The 15,897-nt window shown below is 36.1% G+C and overlaps 1 protein-coding gene across 1 annotated transcript; it reads left to right on the forward strand.

Annotated features, from left to right (window-relative positions):
* Positions 1 to 162: 162 nt before the first annotated feature.
* ankef1b (ankyrin repeat and EF-hand domain containing 1b) lies at positions 163 to 15,151 on the forward strand. The gene is made up of 9 exons (XM_067454419.1): positions 163 to 520; positions 7,386 to 7,585; positions 10,193 to 10,342; positions 10,429 to 10,552; positions 11,586 to 12,417; positions 12,517 to 12,743; positions 14,400 to 14,572; positions 14,671 to 14,802; positions 15,089 to 15,151. Exons 1-9 carry the CDS (start codon positions 163 to 165, stop codon positions 15,149 to 15,151), a joined length of 2,259 nt encoding a protein of 752 aa, XP_067310520.1.
* Positions 15,152 to 15,897: the final 746 nt, after the last annotated feature.

The raw sequence follows: 15,897 nt of genomic DNA on the forward strand, positions 1-15,897 counted from the left end.
TATTAATGAACATGGCTATTTTCAGAAACATGAATATATGAATGAAAGTTTCAAGACCTTTCTTAATATTTGAATGTACACATGATCTTTCAGTTGGCTTATTGAGTGCGTTTATGTTATTTATTAGTTCTTAAGACCAGTAACAGAGTTGAGAGAATGGAGATGACTTCAAAAAGTGTGGTAGCGAAAGGCAGCGTGGAGATCCTCCAGATCTATAAACTTCTGCAATATGTACGGGAGAAGAACAAACCACAGATAAAAAAGATGGTCCAAATGGGTTTGTCCAACCTGATAAATATGACTGAACCCAAACAGGGACTCAGTGCCTTGTATCAGGCAACTCTGGACCATGATGAAGACCTCGTACAATTCCTTCTGTCCCTGAAAGCTCATCCTGACATACAGGACAAGAAGGGCTGCACACCAGTGATGCTGGCTGCACAGATGGGCTACTACAAGATTGTGTATCTTTTGATCAAACACAGTGCAAATGTGGCACTCACAGATGAAGAGGGAAAAGGTAAGAACATCTTTCTAGAAATGCATATTATGTAACCTGGCCTGGGTGAGTTTGTCTGTATGCACTGTAAGTGGAAAAATGTCCCTTGTGAAAAAGACAAGCACTCGATTGTATGTACTGTGCACTTGCTTCAAATCATAAAAGTATGCTTTTAAATGTTTGGGGTTTTTTGTTAAAAAAACACTTTGCACTTTGTAATAACGTCAAATTAAACACGTTACACTGTAAAAAGTGATTTTTTGAGCTTGTAAATAAAGATAGCATAAGTTAAGTATATTTTACAAACAAATCCTATTTTGTCTTTTTACTTCAAAATGTCATGTTTAATTCAATAAACTACTGGAGGCTTCATGTTTATTTATTGTGCTTAAATACATAAGTAAATTCAAATGGAACTGCCCAAGTAACATTTACTTGGTGTTTTGTCATCTAACGAACTAATGCAAAAAATGACAAACGCAAGTAAAACTTACTCCATGAAGCCAGGCAATCTATGCGCATGCTCACTGGAGTCCGAACTGAAGTGGCGCGCAGAGGAAAGCAACAGAAAATTTTCTCGAAGACTGATGTGATTTTTACACGGTAAGTTATGAAATATTTGTTTATTGGTCAATTTAGCTACGTTTGAAGAAAAGTATAGAGTTATTAAGCTGTCTGCAATCATGGTGGTTAAAGAGTTAACGCGTTACTGTTAATATATAACTTAGGCTAACTTCACGTTAGTTGACAGAGTTGAGTTTGCTAAAGAACCTAAACATCCTTTATTAGCTAACAGCATCTGTGTCGAAAACAATTGTCTTGTATTTTACATGTAATCTACGAATAAGTTTAATGTACAGTGAACTTGCAGATTAACTTTGCCGGACGCGAGCGTCGCGTTTATTCATCTGTGTGAATAAATAATTGTGATCTCACGTGCTATCCGAATTATAAATACAAGTTTCCTAATTAAAAAATGGACATGTTAGTTAACGTAGCCCTGGGATGGGTAACGTTAACGTTAGGCCATTAACTTTAAACGTGATGGAGAAAACCGCCAATCCCCCATTAATTGACATCAAATGATGCATATTAAGATGCATATTAATCAAGTTAAACAGAGATTAAACACCCTTTTGAACCTTTACAATCGCTAGTGATACATTTTGTAGTGTACAGGCAGCCTTAACTCTATCATCTATACTTGAGGACATTTATTGTGGATATTTACTTGAATGCAGTTGTTGACTGGTCAAATTTCAAATCAATAAGATAAGTATATTTATTCAAATTTGTTAAAAAAGTATGTTTTCTGACATTAACATTTCTAACATATGTCCCACAGATTGCACTCACCATTCAAGCTCATGCAAGGTAAGTTGTCAATCATTCTTTCAGCCTATAACACTGATTAACCTTGCAGTATGACACAGATTTCAATAGATATACACATATACAACCACACACACGTCACATATATATATATATATATATATACAGCTCTGGAAAAAATTAAGAGACCACTTAACATTGATGAAAAATATACATATACTCACACACATTATTAGGCATGTTGATTTTCTGATCATATTTTTTTCCAGGCACATTTTACCAATTCCATACCACATTAATCTTAATAACTACTATGTATTTAATAATTTATAAGTGATATATAATTGTTCATGAAGACTGGAAATGAAATAGCCTTATATTCAGGTGTGCAGAATTATTAGAGACGTTTTCTTTTACAGATAAAATTAGCCAAAAAAGAGATTTAACTTATTAAATGCCCATGAGAAGGATACAATACTAATGCAATACTAGACATTGCAGTTAAGGCATGACCATCGGACAGTGAAATGCTCATTGGGTCAGGATTTTTTGAACCATGTCCAATGGTCATGCCTTAACTGCAATGTCTAGTATTAGACATTAATACTATAAGGTGTTTTTCGTTTAGAGAATTATATATCACTTATAAATTAATAAATACAAAATGAATAGTAGTTATTAACATTAATGTGGCTTGGAATTGGTGAAATGTGCCTGGAGAAAAATATATATTTAGAAAATCAACGTGCCTAATAATTCTGCAAATCACTGCCCTGCTGTCAAAGATTTCATGGAGAGATGGCCAGCTCTTTTTTATGAATCTGAGGTAAACCTTAGTTCTTCTTTTGCTGGCTTGATGGTAATATGTAGGTAACTTTTGGAACTCATATTTCATTCATTAAAAAAGATTAAATATTTTAATTTCATTAGAATAGTGTGTTTGTGTGCGTGTGTGTGCGTGTGTGTGTGTGGTTGACAAAAAAAGTGTTTATTTGACTACTAAATCTTAAATGTGTTACATTTTATCTTCTTTGTCTTAGATAAAGAATGAGTTCAGAAGGATAACCACAATTCCCCTGGAGCCAACCTTTCTGCAAAAACTGGACCTCTACACTCCAAAGCTCCTGGATTTGTTTAAAATGAAGGGTGGGGATGCAGGCATAAAAATTAGAAGTGTGCTAGATTCACTCTGCCAGGTAAATGTATATATTACACATCTGATATCTTGCTGCTTCATGACTTTATAGATATGCAGCTGTATGTAGATGGAAGTGTACACTGTTAATGTTCACTACGATTTACATTCGTTTTTAACAGCAAATTGAAGATAAACGAGATGCTGTGATTCGCTGCCTGCTTTCCTACCTGGGAGAATCATCTGAGGAGCTAATTGAAGCCTTCCAGGTACATTAATAGATAAATTCAAATTTCGTTTGACTTTGGATATGTACAGTACTGCAAAAGTCTAACGCACATTAGTATTTTCATCCCCCAAATAGTTTTTTTTACTTTTTATATCTTTATGCTGTAGTTTGCCAATAAAATAAACTTATGCTATATAGTACTAAAAGTGGTTATTTGGCTCATAATCATAGGGGAACCACTGTAAGTGTTGTTTAGCACCAAATAAAATAAAATGCAAAAACTCATATGGGTTCTACACAGTATGATTTGACAAAGGTGCTGTAGAGCACCTTTTGAAGGACATCTCCGGTGAAAAATTAACCTATGGGTAATTAACAGATGGTTACCGAGTAGATCGTTCTCTGGGATGCGTTTTCATGAAAATCGAATGTAAAGAGAAAAAACAGATTAGCTTATAACGCGAGTAAATGAGGCACAGAGTAAGTCAAATTAAATCGCTAGTTAATACCACTAACAAGGCTCAAAATAGCCTCACACTAACACGGCAGCATAATGAGGGTCCCTACATGCAAACCCAAGCATTGAGAACTTTGTAAGTGTACAAACATTTTAATAAGAAGATACTTTATAAAGACAGTACATTACGCGTTTACAGACGGCAGCCATCTTGAAAAACAGTCTGGATGAGTCGAGCCACGAACGCTGTGCTAAGTGAGCTGGTTGATAGGAATTATCGCAGTTTAGCACACCGTTCGTGGCTCGACTCGTCCAGACTGTTTTCCAAGATGGCTCCTGTCTGTATGCGTGTAATGTTCTGTCTTTCGGTTTGTATGTTGGGACCCTCATTATGCTGCTGTGTTAGTGTGAGGCTTTTTTAAGCCTTGTTAGTGGTGTTAACTAGCGGTTTAATTTCACTACTCTGTGCCCCATTTACTCGCATTATAAGCTAATCTGTTTTTAGAGATAAAACTCTTTACATTCGATTTTCATGAAAACGCATTCCAGAGAACGATCTACTCGGTAACCATCTGTTAATTACCCCTAGGTTCATTTTTCACTGGAGTTGTCCTTTAAGATATGGTGCTATATAGCAGCAAAAGTGATTCCCTTATGATTACGAGACAAGAATCACTTATAGTGCTATAGTGTATGAAATATACATTTTGCCATCATTTGTAATGCAGAGAGATTTTTGTATGCACAGGGAGCCTGACAACAGTTGGTGCTCCACAGAAGTTCTGGTCTCACCATCACTGAGTCTGTCTAATATAACATGAAGAAAGAGATACAACTGAGACAGCCTAAATCAATAACAACTGTGGCAATGTCTGCAAAATGCTTTAAAAAACTTACATGCGAAGCTACCTGAAAAACTATATCAAGTGTACCTAGGCCAAAAACTGCTTTAAGTGCAAAGGGTGATCACACCAAATATTGATTTAGTCCATAGAGGGTAAATAAAAATCAATTTATGAAAGCATTTAAAGGCATACCCACTTTACAGAATTTTTTTCACAAGTGCCTAAAACTTTTTACAGTACTGTAGCTTTGCAGTTAGTGTTTTAAAGGGTTAGTTCACCCAAAAATGAAAATGATGTAATTTATTCCTCACCCTCATGTCGTTCCACACCTGTAAGACCTCCGTTCAACTTCGGAACACCCATTGAGATATTTGTGTTGAAATCTGAATGCTCAGTAAGGCCTGCGTAGCCAGCAATGACATTTCATCTCTCAAGATCCATTAATGTACTAAAAACATATGTAAATCAGTTCAAGTGAGGACAGTGGTTCAATATTATTATTATTTTTTTGCGCCAAACAAACGATGTAAAAACCATATATAGTGATGGCTGATTTCAAAACACTGCTTCATGAAGCTACGGAGCGTATCGAATCAGCGGTTCGTAGCGCCAAAATCACAGGATTTCAGCAGGTTGGCAGTCTTGACACATGATCCAAATCATGATTCGACTCGTGATTCATAACGGTTCGAATCTTCATGAGGCAGTGTTTTGAAATCAGTCATCACTATATGGTCGTTATTTCGTTTTTTTGGCACACCAAAAATATACTCATCGCTTTATAATATTAATATTGAACCACTGTACACACATTAATTGATTTAAATATGTTTTTAGTACATTAATGGATCTTGAGCGAGGAAATGTCATTGCTGGCTATGCAGGACTTACTGAGCCTTCGGATTTCAACACAAATATCTTAATTTGTGTTCTGAAGATGAATGGAGGTCTTACGGGTGTGGAACGACATGAGGGTGAGGAATACATGACATTATTTTCATTTTTTGGTGAACTAACCCTTTAAGTGTCTTGCAGACAGTTCTTCTGGATTTAGTCTGTCTTAATTGTTTCCCTCTTTCTTCATGTAATAACAGATTTAATGATGGTGGGACCAAATCTCTGTGTCGGACTCTTGTCACATAAAATTAAAGAGAACATACAACTTACATGTACATGATTGTAACCACTTTGCACTTATTTGTGTATTTGACAGGATGTCAGCAGAGACATGATTAAAGATAGCTTCACCAATCATGTGATGAAGATCATTGTACTGGGCAGCACTGCAGGAGAGGAAGATGCCAACATAGCTGACGTCATCATCGTCATTGAGGGGACTGAGGTGCTGTTGGGATGTAAGAATCTCACAAATGCGTGCCTTCTGCTCATGGGCTTCATTTACTCCCTGAACTTAAGCTATCCACCAAAGCTGAGAAACACATTTGAAGTCTTTCAGAAAATCTTCCTTGGACTGGATGCTTTAAAATTTTCTCCAAAGTTGGCTCTTTGCATAGAAAGCTACTAATGTAAGTCTGCTAGTTGGCCATTTTGTTCGTCACTTACACGTTCTCATTTGTTCAGCAAGTGAGAATGCTCTAAAAAGGTTTGTTAATATAAATTAGAGCAAAGTTTGTACTATACTGTACTGTTTAACAGAAATATTGTAATGCAGTGTATTTTAAGTAATGCAGTACTGCTAAAGAAAACAGAAGCAGAGGTTTAATTTGTTTTATCATCTTTGATTTTTGTACGCTAGATCACATTTAAGCATCTCACGTTAAATTGTTGTGCTCTGTTAAATACACAAAAACACAATGAAAAATCTGTGATAAGATAAAGATGCTGAACAATTTTGGCCAACAGCTGTCAATCTTAATGAATGTGTACATTCATTTTTGTCCAGTTGTTTTATGATTACCTTTGTTTAATCAGTTTTTTTCTCTAGAGTTTAATTCAAATAAAACTCAAGGAAAATGTCTGTCAGTGTTTTTATTATTGAAAATATCAGTAGTAATATATCACTAATTATATTAAGTAATATTTAAATAATATTTGAAGTAAAGGTTACTCAGGATAGCTAAAAAAGATAACTAGGATTCTTATGTAAAAAAAATGCTATAAATCACATTATATTTATAAGCATTACTTAAGTAAAATTTACAAACAAAGAGTCATTAAAATGTATTGGGAATTCACAAGTAAACTTAACTTAAACATGTCTTATTAAAGCTACTAATAAATATGTATAGATTTTCATGCTTTAAAGATGTGATGACTAACAAAAAGACTTTATAAAGACCTTGAGACTTAAAATATTTGTTTATAATTTTAACTGCAGAGTTATTTGATATTACAATTAAAGGTAAAATATTTTAAATGTACTAAACAAATAAAAAATTACAAAAATATAACTGCAAATATATTAAAATGCTATATGCCACTTACACCACATATAAATTACATTTAAGTATATTTTCAACAATAGAAGTAATAATGAGATTACATAAAAATATGTGCCTTAGCAGTTCATCTAATTACATTTAAAATCATGTAAATTATAATAACCTACATTTTAATTCATTAAAAAACATACAGGCCTAATTAAGTGTCAGTCAACATTACATTGTTAATATATAATATTACAATGTTACAATATTCTTTTAAAGCATACAATTTTTTAACTTTTTAAAGTGTACTTTTTCTCAAGGGATACACCCAGCCATTAAAATGATTGTATATAGAGGCAAAAATAATATTTTCTATAAAATTTATTTTCATTTACTTGGTTTTATATCTATTCATAGCCTACACGCTAAAATGGGAAAATGTGTTTAGATAGAATATGCGAAAATAAAAAAATTGAGGGACTTCTGTTGCTTCATTTGTAGGATTGCTGTTCTACTGCATCTCTCCATCTAAAGAACATGCTCTCTGCCTGCAGATGGCGCTCAGCAGCAGTCCAAATGTCAACATTGTTTCTAACTCAGGGAAGCCACTGCTTGTGTTCGCTTGTGAGAATGCAAAGGACTCTGAAGACTTATGCATAAGAATTTTGGAGAAAGGAGCTGATCCAAATGCAGCAGATCAGGTCTCAGATCTGTCCTTAGATCATAATTCCAATTTTAAAAAAAACAACAACACTATATTGCCAATAGTTTTGGGACGCCTGCTTTTACATAGGCCTACACATGAACTTTAAAGGTCTCCTTTTTCATTTAGTGTTTTTGAAACTTTGATTTTGTTCACAGGGTGCAAGATGAGTTTATGTTTCACGTGTAAAAAAACAGTATTTTTCACACAATTTACTTATCTGTATACCGCTGTTTTCTCTGTCCTAGAAACGGCCTGATGATTTCCTTCTATCCCTCCTTCAGAAATACATAACGAGTTCTGATTGTGCCGGCGGTTCCCGTGTTGTGATTCGACAGCAGCTTAGCGCACTTTGCCCGGAAAGGTCACGCCTTTTACCATAACGGGGAGATGCACATGCTCAATTTGCGCTCTTCTCCACGTGGGAGAGCAACAAGACCACGTCCCCTATTTTGCGTATTCTTGTGGGCGGAGGGTTAGTCAACAAACTATTCTAGTGACGTCATTACAGCAGGAAGTGCAGGGATGTAGTCCAAACCGGCCGTTCGCTGTAGGCTTTGAAAGAGGACTTCTGTTAAATAAAGTATCTCGCTTGGCATTGAACTTTGAACTTTATAATTTTACAGGTATTATTTATGCTCTAACAGCAACATTACACACTAACTAAAGTTTAAAAGATGGGATCGCGAAAAACAGGACTTTTAATGACATTCCATTCTTAATCCAAAGGGTTTAATATGGAGTTGGCCTACCCTTTGCAGCTATAACAGCTTCAATTGTTTTAGGAAGCTTTCCACAAGATTTAGGAGTGTGTTTATAGGAATCTTTGATTATTCTTCTAGAAGCACATTTGTGAGGTCAGGCACTGATGTTGGACGAGAAGGCCTGGCTCACAGTCTCTACTCTAATTTATCCCAAAAGTGTTCTATCGGGTTGAGGTCAGGACTCTGTGCAGGCCAGTCAAGTTCCTCCACACCAAACTCGCTCATCCATGTCTTTATGGTCCTTGCTTTGTGCACTGGTGCACAGTCATGTTGGAAAACGGAAGGGCCATTCCCCAAATTGTTCCCATAAAGTTGGGAGCATGAAATTGTCCAAAATGTATTGGTATGCTGAAGCATGAAGAGTTCCTTTCACTGGAACTAAGGGGCCAAGCCCAACCCCTGAAAAACAAAACAGTGGCATTGGCACAATGCAGTCACGCAAGTTCTGTTCTCCCGGCAACCACCAAACCCAGACTCGTCCATCAGATTGCCAGCCAGAGAAGTGTGATTGGTCACTCCAGAGAACACATCTCCACTGTTCTAGAGTCCAGTGGCGACATGCTTTACACCACTGCATCCAACACTGTGCATTGCACTTGGTAATGTAAGGCTTGGATGCAGCTGCTTGACCATGGAACCCATTCCCTTCCATCAGATTGCCAGACAGAGAAGTGTGATTGGTCACTCTAGAGAACACGTCTCCACTGTTCTAGAGTCCAGTGGCGACATGCTTTACACCACTGCATCCAACACTGGGCATTGCACTTGGTAATGTAAGGCTTGGATGCAGCTGCTTGACCATGGAACCCATTCCATGAAGCTCTCTACGCACTGTTCTTGAGTTAATCTGAAGGCCACATGAAGTTTGGAGGGCTGTAGCTATTGACTTTGCAGGAAGTTGGCGACTTCTGCGCACTCTGCTCCTCAGCATGCGCTGACCCCGCTCTGTGATTTTACGTGGCCTACCACTTTGTGGCTGAGTTGCTGTTATTCCCAATTGCTTCCACTTTGTTATAATACCACTAACAGTTGACCATAGAATATTTAGTATTAAGTCAATTTCAAAAATTGACTTATTGTGCACGGGTGTCAAACTATCACAGTATCACACTTGAATTTACTGAGCTCCTGAGAGCGACCCATTCTTTCACAATTGTTTATAGAAGTGTCTGCATGCCTAGGTCCTTTATTTTATACACATGTGGCCATGGAAGTGATTGGAACACCTGAAATCAATGATTTGGAGGGATGTCCCAATACCTTTGGCAAAATAGTGTATAAAGCATTGCAATATATATACTTGGATGATTCAAAGACCTCTTTTATAATGTTACAACATAAGAAGTAATAGTTCAGTCAAACATTTTTGAAAAGGAACAGTTTATTGAAACTTTAGGCAAAATAATGAATACATCAGGAATTTATGGCTCAAATATGATATGAGATAAATACCTATATTTTGTTCAGAGGCCCAAAAATATGCAGTTTGGAGCAGGTGATGATATTTGCATGGCCAAAAAAGTAAAATGACATTCTGAAGCTTGTAATGTAAATCAGTGAGACCTTTAAAACAGTATATCAGACTACTTACATGAAATGCATATTGGTTGTTACTTAATATCTAACAATAATATGTCTTAGTAAGATTATGTTTAAATGCCTATATGATCAAAGCTCTGTATTATTTATTGTGGGGGTTAAAACATATGTATTATTATAAAGTGATTGAGAGATGATTGATAATGCCTGATTTGATACTCACATTTTAACATGATTTTGAAATATTCTAACAATATAAAAGTTACTCTTATCTTATCTTGTCATGTTTTGGCTGCCCAAAGGTCACACTGTGCTCTGCGCTCATGGAGGCAGCTAAAGCTGGTGCTGTGAAGCTCATCAGATCCATTTTACAAAAAGGAGGAAATCCTAACTTACTTGATCAAGAAGGACGGTGCGCTGCCCACTTTGCTGCAGAAGGAGGTTTTCTTGAGGTGATGCTATTGCATTCTGAATAGCACAAAATTAGCTGCTGTTTAACTTTGGAGAGTATTACTATCTCTGACTCTGCTTTATACAGGTTTTACAGGTGCTGTCTGCATACTCTGCTGACTTGGGTATCAGCACGTCAAAGGGTAAAACACCATTGCACTTTGCTGCTGCAGGCGGCTACAATGAGTGCTGTAGATTTCTGGCCCAAAGAGGTAGGATGGATCTAATGTCTTTTCATTATTCACAAGAAAAAGTTCTGCCTACATTAAAGGGGTCATGAAATGGAACACCCCTGTTTAATCAATACAGTGCCCTCCAATATTGGCACCCTTGGTAAATATGAGCAACGGTGGCTGTGAAAATAAATCTGCATTGTTTATCCTTTTGATTTTTCATTCCAACATTTCACAGAATTCTAACCTTTCATTGAAAAAAACTTTCATTGAAAGTCATGTTTGGACAATTTCATGCTCCTACTCACCCTGTGTGCTTATAAATACTTAAATATGAATGGGCATATACTTAAGAGATAATTTACTCATAATAATTTCTAGTAGTGACTGTAATTGTGGCCAACATGCTTTGGAGACAAACATATTTCATAATACGAGTTCACCCCACTTTCAAATTTTTCACTTCAATGAAAAGTTCGAATTTTGCGAACAATCTAGATTTATTTTTACAGCCGTCTTTCCTCATATTTACCAAGTGTGACAATATTAGTGGAGGGCACTGTATTTTTTACAACTTCTGGAATGCCAGGATTTATAATTGCATGTCAACATACCCTTCAAAAGAAAAACTATTAGAAATGAACGATAAAACAATGTTTTTGTTTGTTTGTGTCATTTCACACTGGACAGTTTTCTTAATTATTCTCAACATGCTGTCTGTTTTGCTAAATATTCTACAGATCTAAGTATTCTTGTTATAAACATCAAGCTGTGGGGGAGGATGTGGATACATGGGTGTTTACTTCTGAAAGCATTAACACACCTTCAAATGGAGTGTGGGGTTTTTTTGGTGAAAGAAAAATGTTGCTATCTTCATGAGCTAACTTCCAGATACATAATAGAAATATCTGAAAATGATTTCCATGACCACTTTAATAATCCTACTGTTTTATATTAGGAAGTTTGCTTGAATTAAACATCAAGAAACTGCTCATTTATACAAAATACTAAAAATACTTTGCGGCATTATTCACTCATTATTTACAGTTATCTTTTTTTTTATCTGGAACAGGATGCAATCCCAAACTGAAGAATCTGGAAGGTCTTCTTCCAAGCCAGGTCGCCAAAAACAGTGGCAACAAAGCTGCAATGAAGGAGCTCAAGAAAGCAGAGAAAATGTATGCGAAGCTTTCTGCGCCTGATGCCGTAAACCCCAATGAACTCTGGGCTGTCACCCTTCACGATTGGTCCTGTGAACATGAGGCAGCGTTGCGCAGAGCCTTTGAAATGGAGGGACTGGATAAACCTGTTGAAAAAGTTTCTCTGGAGACATTTGTGTCTGTATTGAATGTGCATCGAGCTCCTGTAAGTGATGAGAACCTGCAAAGGATTGTCAAGGAACATGACAAAAACCATGAAAGTGCCATCAATGTAAATGAGTTTTTCAAAGGTCTCAAGTACCTCCAGAAGGCCTTTGTCATATCATCCTATGCTCCTAAGCCAGCTAAGAAGGAAAAGGGTGGCAAGCAGAAGAAGAGTGCCAAACCTGCCATGCCATTGCCCATATGCACAATGCCTACTGAGCTGATTTGCAGAAGAGAGGACAGTGGGCTACCTTACTACATGATAGAGAGCTACGAGCCGTTTGCTGACACCAGACGTTTCAACCGAGAACGGCCACCAGTTCACCCCATTGAAAATGATTCTGCTTGGTATATTGATGATCCTGAAAAGATCTATACCAACATCAATTACTGTGTGAAGACTGGAGATCTAGATTCTCTTAGCCTGGCATTTACCCAACAAGTGCCTGTTGATATCAAAGATCAGTTCTTTAAAACGCCACTCATGACAGCATGCAGCTGTGGCAACTACCAAGTAGCTAAATTCCTAATTTCACTAAGGTAAAAAAAGAATAAAGAAATATATCTTATTTACACATTTGATGTAACTAGATGATAGACTGTGTCATTAAAAACAGCAATTTATTTCTGTGACAATAGGGCTGATGTCAATGCAGTTGACCAGTTTAACTGGACGCCCCTCCACCATGCTTGCCATGCAGGTCATGTAGACATTATCAAAATGCTGGTGCAATCGAGAGCCGTGGTGGATGCAGTGGCAATGAATGGAGCAACTCCACTCATGAGAGCTATTGAAAGCTGTCGGTTCAGCAGTGTAGAGTATCTCATCAAAGCTGGAGCCAAAGTCAATGCAGAAAACAAGAGAGGTACTGATTTTGATCTGTCTCTACACTACAGTTTAGTAAAAAGTCTCTTAAAACTGTGTTTATTTGCTCATAAAAGCATTACAAAACATTAATATTGTGAAATATTATAGTTTTTTTACCATTATGGACCAATTTTTCAACACTTGTGTCACTCTTTCAAAACCCACAGTGTTCACTACACTGACTACAGTGTGCCAAAACTGTGGATCATTGATTATTGCTTTGGCACGAAGTGCATTTAAAGGGTTAGATCAGCATAAAACGAAAATTACCCCATCATTTACTCACCCTCAAGTCATTCTTGTATATGACAGTCTTATTTCAGACCAATACAATCAAGATATATTAAATAAGTCACTGGCTCTTCCAAGCTTGATAATGGCAGTGAATAGAGGATAAGATTTTAAAGCCTGAAAAAGTGCATCTATCCATCATAAAAGATACACACGGCTCTGGGGGGTTAATAAAGGCCTTCTAAAGTAAAGTGATGTGTTTGTATGAGAAAAATATCCATATTTAAAACTTTGTAAACTAAAATAACTAGCTTCGATAGCACCGATTTGTGGCAAAAGAGTAAGCCATGACGTACTGACAAACATGGAAGCTCAGAGATTAGAGCAAAACAAAACACTAGTCATGAGTTAAAGTCTAAAACAAGAACTTTTAATGAGAAATGATGGAAGATTTCAATATAAGAGGGATTTGAGTTTGTCAGCCATATTTGTTTGAACCACGAGAGGCATAAAAAGCTTCCACTATTTCTAGATCTGATGTTATACATCTGCTCAGAGCTACTCATGGTGTAAGTCGGCTTGCATAGGCCGTTTGCCGGAAGCTAGTTATTTTAAGTTCAAGCTAGTTAATTCAAGCTAGTTTTTAAAGTTTTAAATATGGATATTTTTTTTACACAAATGCATTACTTCGCTTCAAAAAGCCTCTATTAATCCCCCAGGATATCTGGATATATTTTATGCTTGATGGTTGCACTTTTTTGGGCTTCAAAATCGAATCATCTATTAACTACTTAAAGCTTGGATACACTAAGGACATTATTTTATATATCTCTGATTGCATATGAAGAAAGAATAAATTCATATAAACCTAGGATGGCTTGATGATGAGTAAATCATGGGGTCATTTTCATTTTTGGGTGAACTGTCCCTTTAATGTCTACATATTTCAAATTACACAAATTATTTTCTTACTTTGACACAAACACAGCCAAAATCCAATGTACCTATACTCTTTTCAAAATGTTCAACACAATACAAAACTGAATAAGACATCAATTTGCTACATTTCTACAGTAACACCATATTGAAATATATTCAGAATCTAAAAAAGGAAGTACTAAAACAAAATTAGGTGTAGCTGAACAGTGAACACCTATACGCAGGTGTTAGTCTTTCAATTTCATTACCGACAAAAGGGGAAAACAAATCAAATAAATCATTGTGTAAAGCTACCTGTAGTTAGTGTTTTAGGTTTAGGTGACAAAGTTAATTATCACATCCTCACTGAATAAAAATATATATATTTAAAAAATAAAATCTTACTTACCCCAAACTTTTCAACAGTACTTTAGATAGCTAAATTTACCTTTTGTATAATTTTTCCATTTATTTGAACAACAATGCATTGATTTTGTGCTCACAGGACAAAATTGCTTGGACATTGCTATAAAATATGGGGATGCTAGGATCATTGCGTTGGTCATTGCCAAATCCAGCATTCTTCCAAAAAATAAAGATAATGGAAAAGGAAATGAAAGGACACCAGAACCAACTTTGAACCCAGCGTCAAAACCAGCTTCTTCAGTACAAGAAAAGGTGAAAGAAAAAAGGAACTGCATTTCTTCCTATATTTAGGTATAGTTGGAAAGATTAATGTTTAAACAAAGTTTAATAATTGTCTTTGTCTTCTGTAGATGGATATTCGATCACGATCAGTTTCAGCAGCTGTGAAAGTAGAGCTGAGAGAAAATATTATAGTGAAGAACCCTAAGTTCAAAATTCAAAATGGCACCAACAAGACTGACATCAGCTTTGTCCCCAAAACCGTAAGACAATAAAAGTATTTGACAGACAGACAGATAGACAGATTTGATGTTTGACTTTGATGTTATCCATAATGCATTTTGAAGAAATGGTCTGTGTAACAGATTTTTACTGATTTATGCCATTCTACCACATCTGTTTTTGACCATGAGGTACATATGTGTGAATGTAATGTGTAATCAATGTATGTGACACAACAAATGTGACATTCATACATATTTAAGTGTGTCTTATTTATTTAAATTTTTGTATGTAGGTTTTTAATTTCTGATGTTTTCTGCATTATAGCTTTGGGGAAAAAAGCTCACCACCAGTCCACAGAAGACTGAGAAGGAGACGGGAACACTTTGATGAAAAATTACTCTCAAGGACTTCATACACTTTAACAAGAGCATCCTAGACTTGAATGGGATGAGGCGACTGGGAAAGGAATAAATTAAATGTCTCAGTGCTGATTTCCATTCAGAGCCACTTTTTGACAAATTAGTCTTTCACAGAATTGTTTGACTTTTGTCATTTGAACAAAAATGAAAGATATGTAAAGGAAGACTAGAGAAAATCTCTATAAATCTCCCCTTTTTACACTGGATAAAAATAACATTTCATAGTCAGTCACTGAGATGCACAGTGGTCACCTTAGTGTGCAGCCAGCCATTTGGAATACTGCTAAACAAACCCCTGACCGAGAGCACCACCTGCTCTATAAGCCATTTTCCTTTACACTTCTCCTGTGTCTTTGGCTTTTAATCATCAACCCCCACTGAACACAGAAAAGAAGATGACAGTCATATAGTTCAATGCAACACATTAATCAGTGTAGGTGATTGTGTAATTTTTATTGACAAATGCATATACACATGCCTGTTTTAAACCATCAAATTGGCCAATAGGGGGCGGTCAGACACAATAACATAATTTACAGTTTCTCACAATTGCTAAAATACTAAACTGTTCGCTGAACCAAATTCTCATAAGCCTAAACCAATTTGTCTCCCACTAAAACAATCCAAATCATTCACTAAAACACATTAAGCTCTGTGGCTTGTGTTGTGAAACGGTAAGCACAAGTGGCAAAAGTTAAACAACACAGTTGTCAT

Source organism: Pseudorasbora parva, chromosome 10 (assembly GCF_024679245.1).
Source record: "Pseudorasbora parva isolate DD20220531a chromosome 10, ASM2467924v1, whole genome shotgun sequence".
Taxonomy (NCBI): domain Eukaryota; kingdom Metazoa; phylum Chordata; class Actinopteri; order Cypriniformes; family Gobionidae; genus Pseudorasbora; species Pseudorasbora parva.